This window comes from Mustelus asterias, unplaced genomic scaffold, assembly GCF_964213995.1.
Source record: "Mustelus asterias unplaced genomic scaffold, sMusAst1.hap1.1 HAP1_SCAFFOLD_218, whole genome shotgun sequence".
Taxonomy (NCBI): domain Eukaryota; kingdom Metazoa; phylum Chordata; class Chondrichthyes; order Carcharhiniformes; family Triakidae; genus Mustelus; species Mustelus asterias.
In genome coordinates this window covers 683,618-697,478 of record NW_027590203.1, presented here as the reverse complement: position 1 = coordinate 697,478, position 13,861 = coordinate 683,618, and the positions used below count along the sequence as shown (strand labels likewise).

At 44.4% G+C, this 13,861-nt stretch overlaps 1 protein-coding gene across 1 annotated transcript in view; it reads right to left on the bottom strand.

Moving 5' to 3' along the window:
• LOC144485769 (uncharacterized) overlaps positions 1-6,316 on the bottom strand; it is a 59,746-nt gene extending 53,430 nt beyond the window's left edge. Inside the window, exons 1-2 of the mRNA XM_078203854.1 lie at positions 6,233-6,316; positions 2,720-2,774 (exon numbers count right to left, since the gene is read on the bottom strand). Of these exons, the coding sequence (XP_078059980.1) occupies positions 2,720-2,774; positions 6,233-6,316 (139 nt within the window). The remainder of the gene's footprint in view (positions 1-2,719; positions 2,775-6,232) is intronic.
• Positions 6,317-13,861: the final 7,545 nt, after the last annotated feature.

Below are 13,861 nucleotides of genomic sequence, written 5' to 3'. Positions count from 1 at the left end.
GTGATGGGCGCTGGGTTGGTGTCAGTGATGGGCGCTGGGTTGGTGTTAGTGATGGGGGCTGGGTTGGTGTTTGTGATGGGCGCTGGGTTGGTGTTAGTGATGGGGGCTGGGTTGGTGTTAGTGATGGGCGCTGGGTTGGTGTTAGTGATGGGGGCTGGGTTGGTGTTAGTGATGGGCGCTGGGTTGGTGTTAGTGATGGGGGCTGGGTTGGTGTTAGTGATGGGCGCTGGGTTGGTGTTAGTGATGGGGGCTGGGTTGGTGTTAGTGATGGGCGCTGGGTTGGTGTTAGTGATGGGCGCTGCGTTGGTGTTAGTGATGGGCGCTGGGTTGGTGTTTGTGATGGGGGCTGGGTTGGTGTTAGTGATGGGCGCTGGGTTGGTGTTTGTGATGGGGGCTGGGTTGGTGTTAGTGATGGGGGCTGGGTTGGTGTTTGTGATGGGCGCTGGGTTGGTGTTAGTGATGGGGGCTGGGTTGGTGTTAGTGATGGGGGCTGGGTTGGTGTTAGTGATGGGCGCTGGGTTGGTGTTAGTGATGGGGGCTGGGTTGGTGTTAGTGATGGGCGCTGGGTTGGTGTTAGTGATGGGGGCTGGGTTGGTGTTAGTGATGGGCGCTGGGTTGGTGTTAGTGATGGGGGCTGGGTTGGTGTTAGTGATGGGCGCTGGGTTGGTGTTAGTGATGGGGGCTGGGTTGGTGTTAGTGATGGGCGCTGGGTTGGTGTTAGTGATGGGCGCTGGGTTGGTGTTAGTGATGGGGGCTGGGTTGGTGTTAGTGATGGGCGCTGGGTTGGTGTTAGTGATGGGGGCTGGGTTGGTGTTAGTGATGGGCGCTGGGTTGGTGTTTGTGATGGGGGCTGGGTTGGTGTTAGTGATGGGGGCTGGGTTGGTGTTAGTGATGGGCGCTGGGTTGGTGTTAGTGATGGGGGCTGGGTTGGTGTTAGTGATGGGCGCTGGGTTGGTGTTAGTGATGGGGGCTGGGTTGGTGTTAGTGATGGGCGCTGGGTTGGTGTTAGTGATGGGGGCTGGGTTGGTGTTAGTGATGGGCGCTGGGTTGGTGTTAGTGATGGGCGCTGGGTTGGTGTTAGTGATGGGGGCTGGGTTGGTGTTAGTGATGGGCGCTGGGTTGGTGTTAGTGATGGGGGCTGGGTTGGTGTTAGTGATGGGCGCTGGGTTGGTGTTAGTGATGGGCGCTGGGTTGGTGTTAGTGATGGGCGCTGGGTTGGTGTTAGTGATGGGGGCTGGGTTGGTGTTTGTGATGGGCGCTGGGTTGGTGTCAGTGATGCGCGCTGGGTTGGTGCGAGTGATGGGCGCTGGGCTGGTGTCAGTGATGGGCGCTGGGTTGGTGTTAGTGATGGGCGCTGGTTTGCTGCTTGTCGTCTGCTTTGTCTGGATGGTGTGAAGTTGTTGAGTGTTGTTGGAACTGCATTTATCCAAGTAAGCGGAGTGTATTCCATCACACTTGTGCGTTGTAGATAATGGACAGGCTTTGGGGAGTTGTTTCTCACTCAAGAATTCCCAACTTCTGACCTGCACTTGCGGCCACAGGTGCAGTTCAGTTTTTGGTCAATGCTAACCCCCAGGGGTTGATTGTGGGTAGATTCCGCAATTGTAATGCCATTGAATTTCAGGGGCCGAAGGTTGGATTCTCTCCTGTTGGATGTGGTCCTTGCCTGACACTCGTGTGGCGCGAAGGTTACTTCACTCTACTAGAGACTGCTGCCAGCAACACCCGGAGAAATCTCATTGCGAGCTTTAAAAAAAATGTATTTTCCCATTTAATCTGAACGTTTATTAAAATGGTTGCTGGTTGGCAATGCTAACTGATTTAATTTGATTGATTTATTATTGTCACATGTGTTAGTATACAGTGAAAAGTATTGTTTCTTGCGCGCTATACAGACAAAGCACACCATTCATAGAGAAGGAAAGGAGAGAGTGCAGAATATGGTGTTACAGTCATAGCTAGGGTGTAGAGAAAGATCAACTTAATGCAAGGTAGGTCCATTCAAACGTCTGACAGCAGCAGGGAAGAAGCTGTTCTTGAGGTGGGAGGTGACCTCAGACTTTTGTATCTATTTCCTGACGGAAGAAGGCGGAAGAGAGAATGTCCGGGGTGCGTGGGGTCCTTAATTATGCTGGCTGCTTTGCCGAGGCAGCGAGATGTGTAGACAGAGTCAATGGATGGGAGGCTGGTTTGCGTGATGGATTGGGTTACATTCACGACCTTTTGTAGTTTCTTGCGGTCTTGGACAGAGCAGGAGCCATACCAAACTGTGATACAACCAGAAGGAATGTTTTCTATGGTGCATCTGTAAAAGTTGGTGAGAGTCGTAGCTGACATGCTAAATTTCCTGTCTTCTGAGAAAGTAGAGGCGTTGGTGGGCTTTTTTAACTATAGTGTCGGCATGGGGGGACCAGGACAGGTCGTTGGTGATCTGGACACCTAAAAATTTGAAGCTTTCGACCATTTCTACTTCGTCCCCATTGATGTAGACAGGGGCATGTTCTCCTTTACGCTTCCTGAAGTCGATGACAATCTCCTTCGTTTTGTTGGCATTGAGGGAGAGATTATTGTTGCCACACCAGTTCACCAGACTCTCTATGTCATTCCTGTACTCTGTCTCGTCATTGTTTGAGATCCAACCCACTCCGGTGGTGTCGTCAGCAAACTTGAAAATCGAATTGGGGCCCATCCCATTCACACCAATTGGCCTTTCACTCACTCGGATCCAGCAATGAGAGAGGGTCACTTGGGAGGGCCAGTGGGGTTTGGTGAAGCTGGCGGAAGTCACAGAGAAAGCAGAGTCAGGTCTTAGCCGAAAGCTAAGGTCAGCAAATTCTGAGACAGAGCTGAGAGATAGGAATGGATTTTCCCATTAAACTTTAGTTTAAGGCTCTCTGCCCCAGCCCTGCCTGAATTGGAATGATTCCCTTCAGGTGCCATGGATACCGGAAATGCCCCTGTGGACTGACCTTTTGTACCATATCTAATATCCCCCAGATAGCAGCCTGCAAAGCGCAGCTAAGGTGAGGAGGCAGTTACCACGGCAGCTCCAGATAAGCAACAATCTCCACCCAACATTTGGGAACCCTGATGTACGCTCGGCAAGGAAACCAAAACCCCTGATGATCACTGTAAGTAGAATTGTGATTTTATTTTTTAAAAGCCTTTTATAGTCAACTTAACATGTTCGAGCTTATTCCTATCAAGACAGTTTGAATGTTTTTGGATCATTGAATCCATGGGATAAAGGGATGGTGGTTATGTGGCTACAGGACAGAAAGCAGAGAATAGCAGTTATTTTTCAGACTGGAAGGACAGTGGTAGCCCCTGCGATCACTATTCATTATATATATATATATATATATATATCTATCAGGAGTTGTCAAACCTTCTGAACCTTTAGAGCCACATACAATAATTATTGGTATTATCTCTAGACTATTCATCCAGAAACTCAGCTAATGTTCTGGGGACCTGGGCTCGAATCCCGGCACGGCAGATGGTGGAATTTGAATTTAATTTTGTGGGCGGCATGGTGGCACAGTGGTTAGCACTGCTGCCTCACAGCGCCAGGGACCCAGGTTCGATTCCTGGCTTGGGTCACTGTCTGTGTGGAGTTTGCACGTTCTCCCCGTGTCTGCGTGGGTTTCCTCCGGGTGCTCCGGTTTCCTCCCACAGTCCGAAAGACGTGCTGGTTAGGGTGCATTGGCCATGCTAAATTCTCCCTCAGTGTGCCCGAACAGGCACCGGAGTGTGGCGACTAGGGGATTTTCACAGTAACTTCATTGCAGTGTTAATGTAAGACTACTTGTGGCACTAAAAATAAATAATTTTGATTTGATTTAATTTATTCTTGTCACATGTATTAGTATACGGTGAAAAGTATTGTTTCTTGCACACTATACAGACAAAGCATACCATTCATAGAAAAGGAGAGAGTGCAGAATGTAGTGTCACAGTCATAGCTAGGGTGTAGAGAAAGATTAACTTAATGCGAGGTAGGTCCATTCAAAAGCCTGATGACAGCAGGGATGATGCTGTTCCAATCTACGTGTTTGTGTGGGTTTCCTCCGGGTGCTCCGGTTTGCTCCCACACACCAAAGATGTGCAGGTTAGGTTAATTCGCCGTGCTAAATTCCCCCTTAGTGTCCAGGATATGTAGGTTAGAGGGATTAGTAGGGTAAATATGTGGGGTTTTGGGGATAGAGACTGGGTGGGATTGTGGTTGGTGTAGACACGATGGGCCGAATGGCCTCCTTCTGCACTGTAGGGATTCTATGATCTATGATCTTCAGACATTCGTGAGCCCCAAGACGCGGACAACCTTTCCAGACACATTTTTATGACTATTGAACACACTTCTGTGAGCAAAGCTTCAGCTTTTCGCTCTCTCTGATCTTCCAGACTTCCTTTGGCAAATCACAAACCTGCTTCACTGACACACATCAGAACTGGCACATGTTCACCGCTCAACTGACTTTGACAGCCTTGCTCTGCCAATGTGGAAAATCAGTCAAGAGGTTAAAAACATTTTTGATGAGAAGAAAAACCTCTAGCCAGCTACTGAATCAGAAATGTGAAATAGAGTTTCCCGCAGAGCAGACTCTCACAATCCTGTTCTGTACTAAACCCTTTCTGCCCACTTTCCAGGCTGATATTGGAGGGCGGGTGGCGAGAGGGTGGGTTCGCCAGCTTGGGAAAATGGTGCTGAGGGTCTCACAATGGGCTTGGCCTAAGACCAGGGGAGAAACGGCAAAAATAAATCAAAGAACAAAGAAAATTACAGCACAGGAACAGGCCCTTCGGCCCTCCAAGCCTGCACCGACCATGCTACCCGACTGAACTAAAACCCCCTACCCTCCCAGGGACCGTATTCCTCCATTCCCATCCTATTCACATATGTGACAAGATGCCCCTTAAAACTCCCTATCATACCTGCTTCCTCTACCGCCCCCTCTGTGTAAAACACTTGCCTCGTACATCTCCTTTAAACCTTGCCCCTCGCACCTTAAACCTATGCCCCCTAGTAATTGACTCTTCCACCCTGGGAAAAAGCGTCTGACTATCCACTCTGTCCATGCCCCAAATCTCGCAATGGGGCTGGAATACTTTGTTGATCTTAACTGTGCGCTCTCCTTCCTCCCAATGCTGTTGTCTCAGCAAGTGGATAGAGCTGTGAAGAAGGCCTATAGTGTGTTAGCTTTTATTAACAGGGGGTTGGAGTTTAAGAGCCGTGGGGTTATGCTGCAACTGTACAGGACCTTGGTGAGACCACATTTGGAATATTGTGTGCAGTTCTGGTCACCTCACTATAAGAAGGATGTGGAAGCGCTGGAAAGAGTGCAGAGGAGATTTACCAGGATGCTGCCTGGTTTGGAGGGTAGGTCTTATGAGGAAAGGTTGAGGGAGCTAGGGCTGTTCTCTCTGGAGCGGAGTAGGCTGAGGGGAGACTTAATAGAGGTTTATAAAATGATGAAGGGGATAGATAGAGTGAACGTTCAAAGACTATTTCCTCAGGTGGATGGAGCTATTACAAGGGGGCATAACTATAGGGTTCGTGGTGGGAGATACAGGAAGGATATCAGAGGTAGGTTCTTTACGCAGAGAGTGGTTGGGGTGTGGAATGGACTGCCTGCAGTGATAGTGGAGTCAGACACTTTAGGAACATTTAAGCGGTTATTGGATAGGCACATGGAGCACACCAGGATGATAGGGAGGGGATAGCTTGATCTTGGTTTCAGATAAAGCTCGGCACAACATCGTGGGCCGAAGGGCCTGTTCTGTGCTGTGCTGTTCTATGTTCTATGAAAGGAAGTGAGAAGTGATGCATTTCATAAGAACTAGGAGGAGGCGTAGGCTATCTGGCCCCTCAAGCCTGCTCCGCCATTCAATAAGATCATGGCTGATCTTTTCGTAGACTCAGCTCCACTTACCCGCCCGCTCACCATAACCCTTAATTCCTTTACTGTTCAAAAATGTATCTATTCTTGCCTTAAAAACATTTAATGAGGGAGCCTCAACTGCTTCACTGGGCAGGGAATTCCACAGATTCACAACCCTTTGGGTGAAGAAGTTCCTCCTCAACTCAGTCCTAAATCTGCTCCCCCTCGTTTTGAGGCCATGCCCCCTAAAATTTCAGAAGGGAACTGGCAGAAGGCGATATAACAGAAACAGTACGATTCTAAACAGGGTGCAGGAATAGAGAGATCTGGGCTGGGATTTTATGACCCACCCACGGCATGCTTTCCGGCATCCCGGTGGCGTGATCTCCTGGTCCCGCCGAGGTCTGTGGTGCTTTGTACGCCTTGTTTGTCATGCCGGAGGGGAATCCGGCGGGGCCCGGATGATCCGGCTGGTGGGAAGGGCCAGAAATTCCTGCTCCTGGAATTCCCTCCCTAACGGCATTGTGGGTCAGCTCGCAGAACATGGACTGCAGTGATTCAAGATGGCGGCTCACCAGCACCTTCTCAAGGGGCAACGAGGGATAGGCAATAAATGCTGGCCTAGCCAGCGACACCCATAGAACATAGAACACTACAGCGCAGTACAGGCCCTTCGGCCCTCGATGTTGCGCCGACCTGTGAAACCAATCTAAAGCCCCTCGAACCGACACTATTCCAATATCATCCATATGTTTATCCAATGACCCTTTAAATGCCCTTTAAATACTCATGTCCCATGAATGAATAAAAAAACATCAACGAATCCTTGAAAGTTGAAGGAAAAGTTGATAAAGCTGCTAACAGAGTATCTTTAACTCCATGAACAGAGACTTTGGCCTGAATTTTCCGCCAAATTGGAAAGCCTCTCTCCCATGGCAAAAATGGCAGTCAAACCAGGACATCCCAAATTCGGCCCCTGATCACGGCACTGCCGATCTTCACAGGGGCACAGTAAGAAGTCTCACAATACCAGGTTCAAGACCAACTGGATGATTTGGAATCACGAGCTTTCGGAGTGCTGCTCCTTCATCACTTCATCCGATTATACACCCACCCATTATCGACACACCATCTATTATACACCCCGCGTATTATATACACACCATCTATTATACACCCACCCATTATATACACACCATGTATTATACACCCCTCCCATTATATACACACCATCTATTATACACTCCGCCCATTATATACACACCATCGATTATACACCCACCCATTATATACACACCATCTATTATACACAACACTGATTATATACACACCATCTATTATACACCCCGCCCATTATATACACACCAACTATTAGACACCCCGCCCATTACATACCCACCATCTATTATACACCCGCCCATTATATACACACCATCGATTATACACCCACCCATTATATACACACCATCTATTATACACAACACTGATTATATACACACCATCTATTATACACCCCGCCCATTATATACACACCATCTATTATACACGCCGCCAATTATATACACAACAACTATTAGAAATCCCGCCCATTATATACACACCATCTATTATACACCCCGCCCATTATATACACACCATCTATTATACACAACACCGATTATATACACACTATCTATTATACACCTCACCCATTATATACACACTATCTATTATACACCCTGCCCATTATATACACACCATCTATTATACACCTCACCCATTATATACACACCATCTATTATACACCCCGCCCATTATATACACACCATCTATTATACACCCTGCCCATTATATACACACCACCTATTATACACCCTGCCCATTATATACGCACCATCTATTATACTCCCCGCCAATTATATACACACCATCTATTATACACAATACCGATTATATACGCACCATCTATTATACACCCCGCCCATTATATACACACCATCTATTATACACAATACCGATTATATACGCACCATCTATTATACACCCCGTCCATTATATATACACCATCTATTATACACCCACCCATTATATACACACCATGTATTATACACCCCGCCCACTATACACACACCATCGATTATACACCCACCCATTACATACACACCATCTATTATCCACCCCGCTCATTATATACACACCATCTATTATACACAACACCGATTATATACGCACCATCTATTATACACAAGTCCATTATATACACACTATCTATTATACAACTCGCCCATTATATACACACTATCTATTATACACCCTGCCCATTATATACACACCATCTATTATACACCTCACCCATTATATACACACCATCTATTATACACCCCGCCCATTATATACACACCATCTATTATACACCCCGCCCATTATATACACACCATCTATTATACACCCCGCCCATTATATACGCACCATCTATTATACTACCCGCCCATTATATACACACCATCTATTATACACCCCGCCCATTAAATACACACCATCTATTATACACAATACCGATTATATACGCACCGTCTATTATACACCCCGCCAATTATATACACACCAACTATTAGAAATCCCGCCCATGATATACACACCATCTATCATACACCCTGCCCATTATATACACACCATATATTATACACCCCGCCCATTATATACACACCATCTATTATACACCCGCCCATTATATACACACCATCTATTAAACACAGCACCGATTATATACGCACCATCTATTATACACCCCGCCCATTATATACACACCAACTATTAGACACCCCGCCCATTATATACCCATCATATATTATACACCCCGTCCATTATATACACACCATCTATTATGCACAACACCGATTATATACGCACCATCTATTATACACAAGTCCATTTTATACACACTATCTATTATACAACTCGCCCATTATATACACACTATCTATTATACACCCTGCCCATTATAAACGCACCATCTATTATACACCCTGCCCATTATATACACACTATCTATTATACACCTCGCCCATTATAAACGCACCATCTATTATACACCCCGCCCATTATATACACACAATCTATTATACACCCCGCCCATTATATACACACTATCGATGATACACCTCGCCCATTATATACACACCATCTATTATAGACCCCGCCCATTATATACGCACCATCTATTATACACCCCGCCCATTATATACGCACCATCTATTATACACCCCGCCTATTATATACACACCATCTATTATACACAACACCGATTATATACGCACCATCTATTATACACCCATCTATTATATACACACCATCTATTATACACCCCGCCCATATATACACACCATCCATTATACACCCCGCCCATTATATACACACCATCTATTATACACCCCGCCCATTATATACGCACCATCTATTATACACCCCGCCCATATATGCACACCATCCATTATACATCCCGCCCATTATATACATACCATCTATTATACAACCCGCCCATTATATACACACCATCTATTATACACCCCGCCCATTATATACACACCATCTATTATACACCCCGCCCATTATATACACACCATCTATTATACACCCCGCCCATTATATACACACCATCTATTATACACCCCGCCCATTATATACACACCATCTATTATACACCCCGCCCATTAGATACACACCATCTATTATACACCCCGCCCATTATATACACACCATCTATTATACACTCCGCCCATTATATACACACCATCTATTATACACCCCGCCCATTATATACACACCATCTATTATACACCCGCCCATTATATACACACCATCTATTATACACCCCGCCCATTATATACACACCATCTATTATACACAACACCCATTATATACGCACCATCTATTATACACAACACCCATTATATACACACCATCTATTATACACCCGCCCATTATATACACACCATCTATTATACACCCCGCCCATTATATACACACCATCTATTATACACAACACCCATTATATACACACGATCTATTATACACCCCGCCCATTATATACACACCATCTATTATACACCCGCCCATTATATACACACCATCTATTATACACCCCGCCCATTATATACACACCATCTATTATACACAATACCCATTATATACACACCATCTATTATACGCCTCGCCCATTACTTACTCACTATCTATTATATACCCGCCCATTATATACACACCATCTATTATACACAACACCCATTATATACACACCATCTATTATACTCCCCGCCCATTATATACACACCATCTATTATACACCCCGCCCATTATATACACACCATCTATTATACACAACACCCATTATATACACACCATCTATTATACTCCCCGCCCATTATATACGCACCATCTATTATACACCCCGCCCATTACTTACTCACTATCTATTATACTCCCCGCCCATTATATACACACCATCTATTATACACCCCGCCCATTATATACACACCATCTATTATAGACCCCGCCCATTATATACACACCATCTATTATACTCCCCGCCCATTATATACACACCATCTATTATACTCCCCGCCCATTATATACACACCATCTATTATACTCCCCGCCCATTATATACGCACCATCTATTATACACCCCGCCCATTATATACACACCATCTATTATACACCCCGCCCATTATATACACACCATCTATTATACACCCCGCCCATTATATACGCACCATCTATTATACACCCCGCCCATTATATACACACCATCTATTATACTCCCCGCCCATTATATACGCACCATCTATTATACTCCCCGCCCATTATATACGCACCATCTATTATACACCCCGCCCATTATATACGCACCATCTATTATGCACCCCGCCCATTATATACACACCATCTATTATACACCCCGCCCATTATATACGCACCATCTATTATACACCCCGCCCATTATATACACACCATCTATTATACTCCCCGCCCATGATATACACACCATCTATTATACACAACACCCATTATATACACACCATCTATTATACACAACACCCATTATATACACACCATCTATTATACTCCCCGCCCATTATATACACACCATCTATTATACACAACACCCATTATATACGCACCATCTATTATACACCCCGCCCATTATATACACACCATCTATTATACACAACACCCATTATATACACACCATCTATTATACTCCCCGCCCATTATATACACACCATCTATTATACACAACACCCATTATATACGCACCATCTATTATACACCCCGCCCATTATATACACACCATCTATTATAAACAACACCCATTATATACACACCATCTATTATACACAACACCCATTATATACGCACCATCTATTATACACCCCGCCCATTATATACACACCATCTATTATACACAACACCCATTATATACACACCATTTATTATACACAACACCCATTATATACACACCATCTATTATACTCCCCACCCATTATATACACACCATCTATTATACTCCCCGCCCATTATATACACACCACCTATTATACACCCCGCCCATTATATACACACCATCTATTATACACCAGTCCATTATATACACACCATCTATTATACACCCGCCCATTATATAGCCACCATCTATTATACACCCCGCCCATTATATACACACCATCTATTATACACCCCGCCCATTATATACACACCATCTATTATACACCCCGCCCATTATATACACACCATCTATTATACTCCCCGCCCATTATATACACACCATCTATTATACTCCCCGCCCATTATATACACACCATCTATTATACACCCCGCCCATTATATACACACCATCTATTATACACCAGTCCATTATATACACACCATCTATTATACACCCGCCCATTATATAGCCACCATCTATTATACACCCCGCCCATTATATACACACCATCTATTATACACCCCGCCCATTATATACACACCATCTATTATACACCCCGCCCATTATATACACACCATCTATTATACTCCCCGCCCATTATATACACACCATCTATTATACACAACACCAATTATATACGCACCACCTATTATACACCCCGCCCATTATATACACACCATCTATTATACACAACACCAATTATATACGCACCATCTATTATACACCCCGTCCATTATATACACACCAACTATTAGACACCCCGTCTATTATATACACACCATCTATTATACACCCACCTATTATATACACACCATCTATTATACACCCACCCATTATATACACACCAAATAGTATAAACCCGCCCATTATATACACACCATCTATTATAATCCCCGCCCATTATATACACACCATCTATTATACACAACACCAATTATATACGCATCACCTATTATACACCCCGCCCATTATATACACATCATCTATTATACACCCCGCCCATTATATACACACCATCTATTATACTCCCCGCCCATTATATACACACCATCTATTATACACAACACCAATTATATACGCACCACCTATTATACACCCCGCCCATTATGTACACACCATCTATTATACACCCCGCCCATTATATACCCACCACCTATTATACACCCCGCCCATTATATACGCACCATCTATTATACACAACACCAATTATATACGCACCATCTATTATACACCCCGCCCATTATATACACACCACCTATTATACACCCCGTCCATTATATACACACCAACTATTAGACACCCCGTCTATTATATACACACCATCTATTATACACCCACCTATCATATACACACCATCTATTATACTCCCCTCCCATTATATACACACCATCTATTATACTCCCCGCCCATTATATACACACCAACTATTATACACCCGCCCACTATATACACACCATCTATTATACACCCGCCCATTACATACAAACCATCTATTATACTCCCCGCCCATTATTTACACACCATCTATTATACACCCCGCCCATATATACACACCATCCATTATACACCCCGCCCATTATATACACACCATCTATTACACAACCCGCCCATTATATACACACCATCTATTATACACCCCGCCCATTACATACACACCATCTATTATACACCCCGCCCATATATACACACCATGTATTATACACCCCGCCCATTATATACACACCATCCATTATACACCCCACCCATTATATACACACCATCTATTATACAACCCGCCCATTATATACACACCATCTATTATACACCCCGCGCATTATATACACGCCATCTATTATACACCCCGCCCATTATATACACACAATCTATTATACACAAGTCCATTATATACGCACCATCTATTATACACCCCACCCATTATATACACACCATCTATTATACACCCCACCCATTATATACACACCATCTATTATACACCCCGCCCATTATATACACACCAAGTATTAGACACCCCGCCCATTATATACACACCATCTATTATACACCCCGCCCATTATATACACACCATCTATTATACACCCCGCCCATTATATACGCACCATCTATTATACACCCCGCCCATTATATACACACCATCTATTATACACCCCGCCCATTATATACACACCATCTATTATACACCCCGCCCATTATATACACACCAACTATTAGACACCCCGCCCATTATATACACACCATCTATTTTACACCCCGCCCCTTATATACACACCATCTATTATACACCCCTCCCATTATATACACACCATCTATTATACACCCCGCCCCTTATATACACACCATCTATTATACACCCCTCCCATTATATACACACCATCTATTTTACACCCCGCCCATTATATACACACCATCTATTATACACCCCGCCCATTATATACACACCAACTATTAGACACCCCGCCCATTATATACACACCATCTATTATACACCCCGCCCCTTATATACACACCATCTAATACA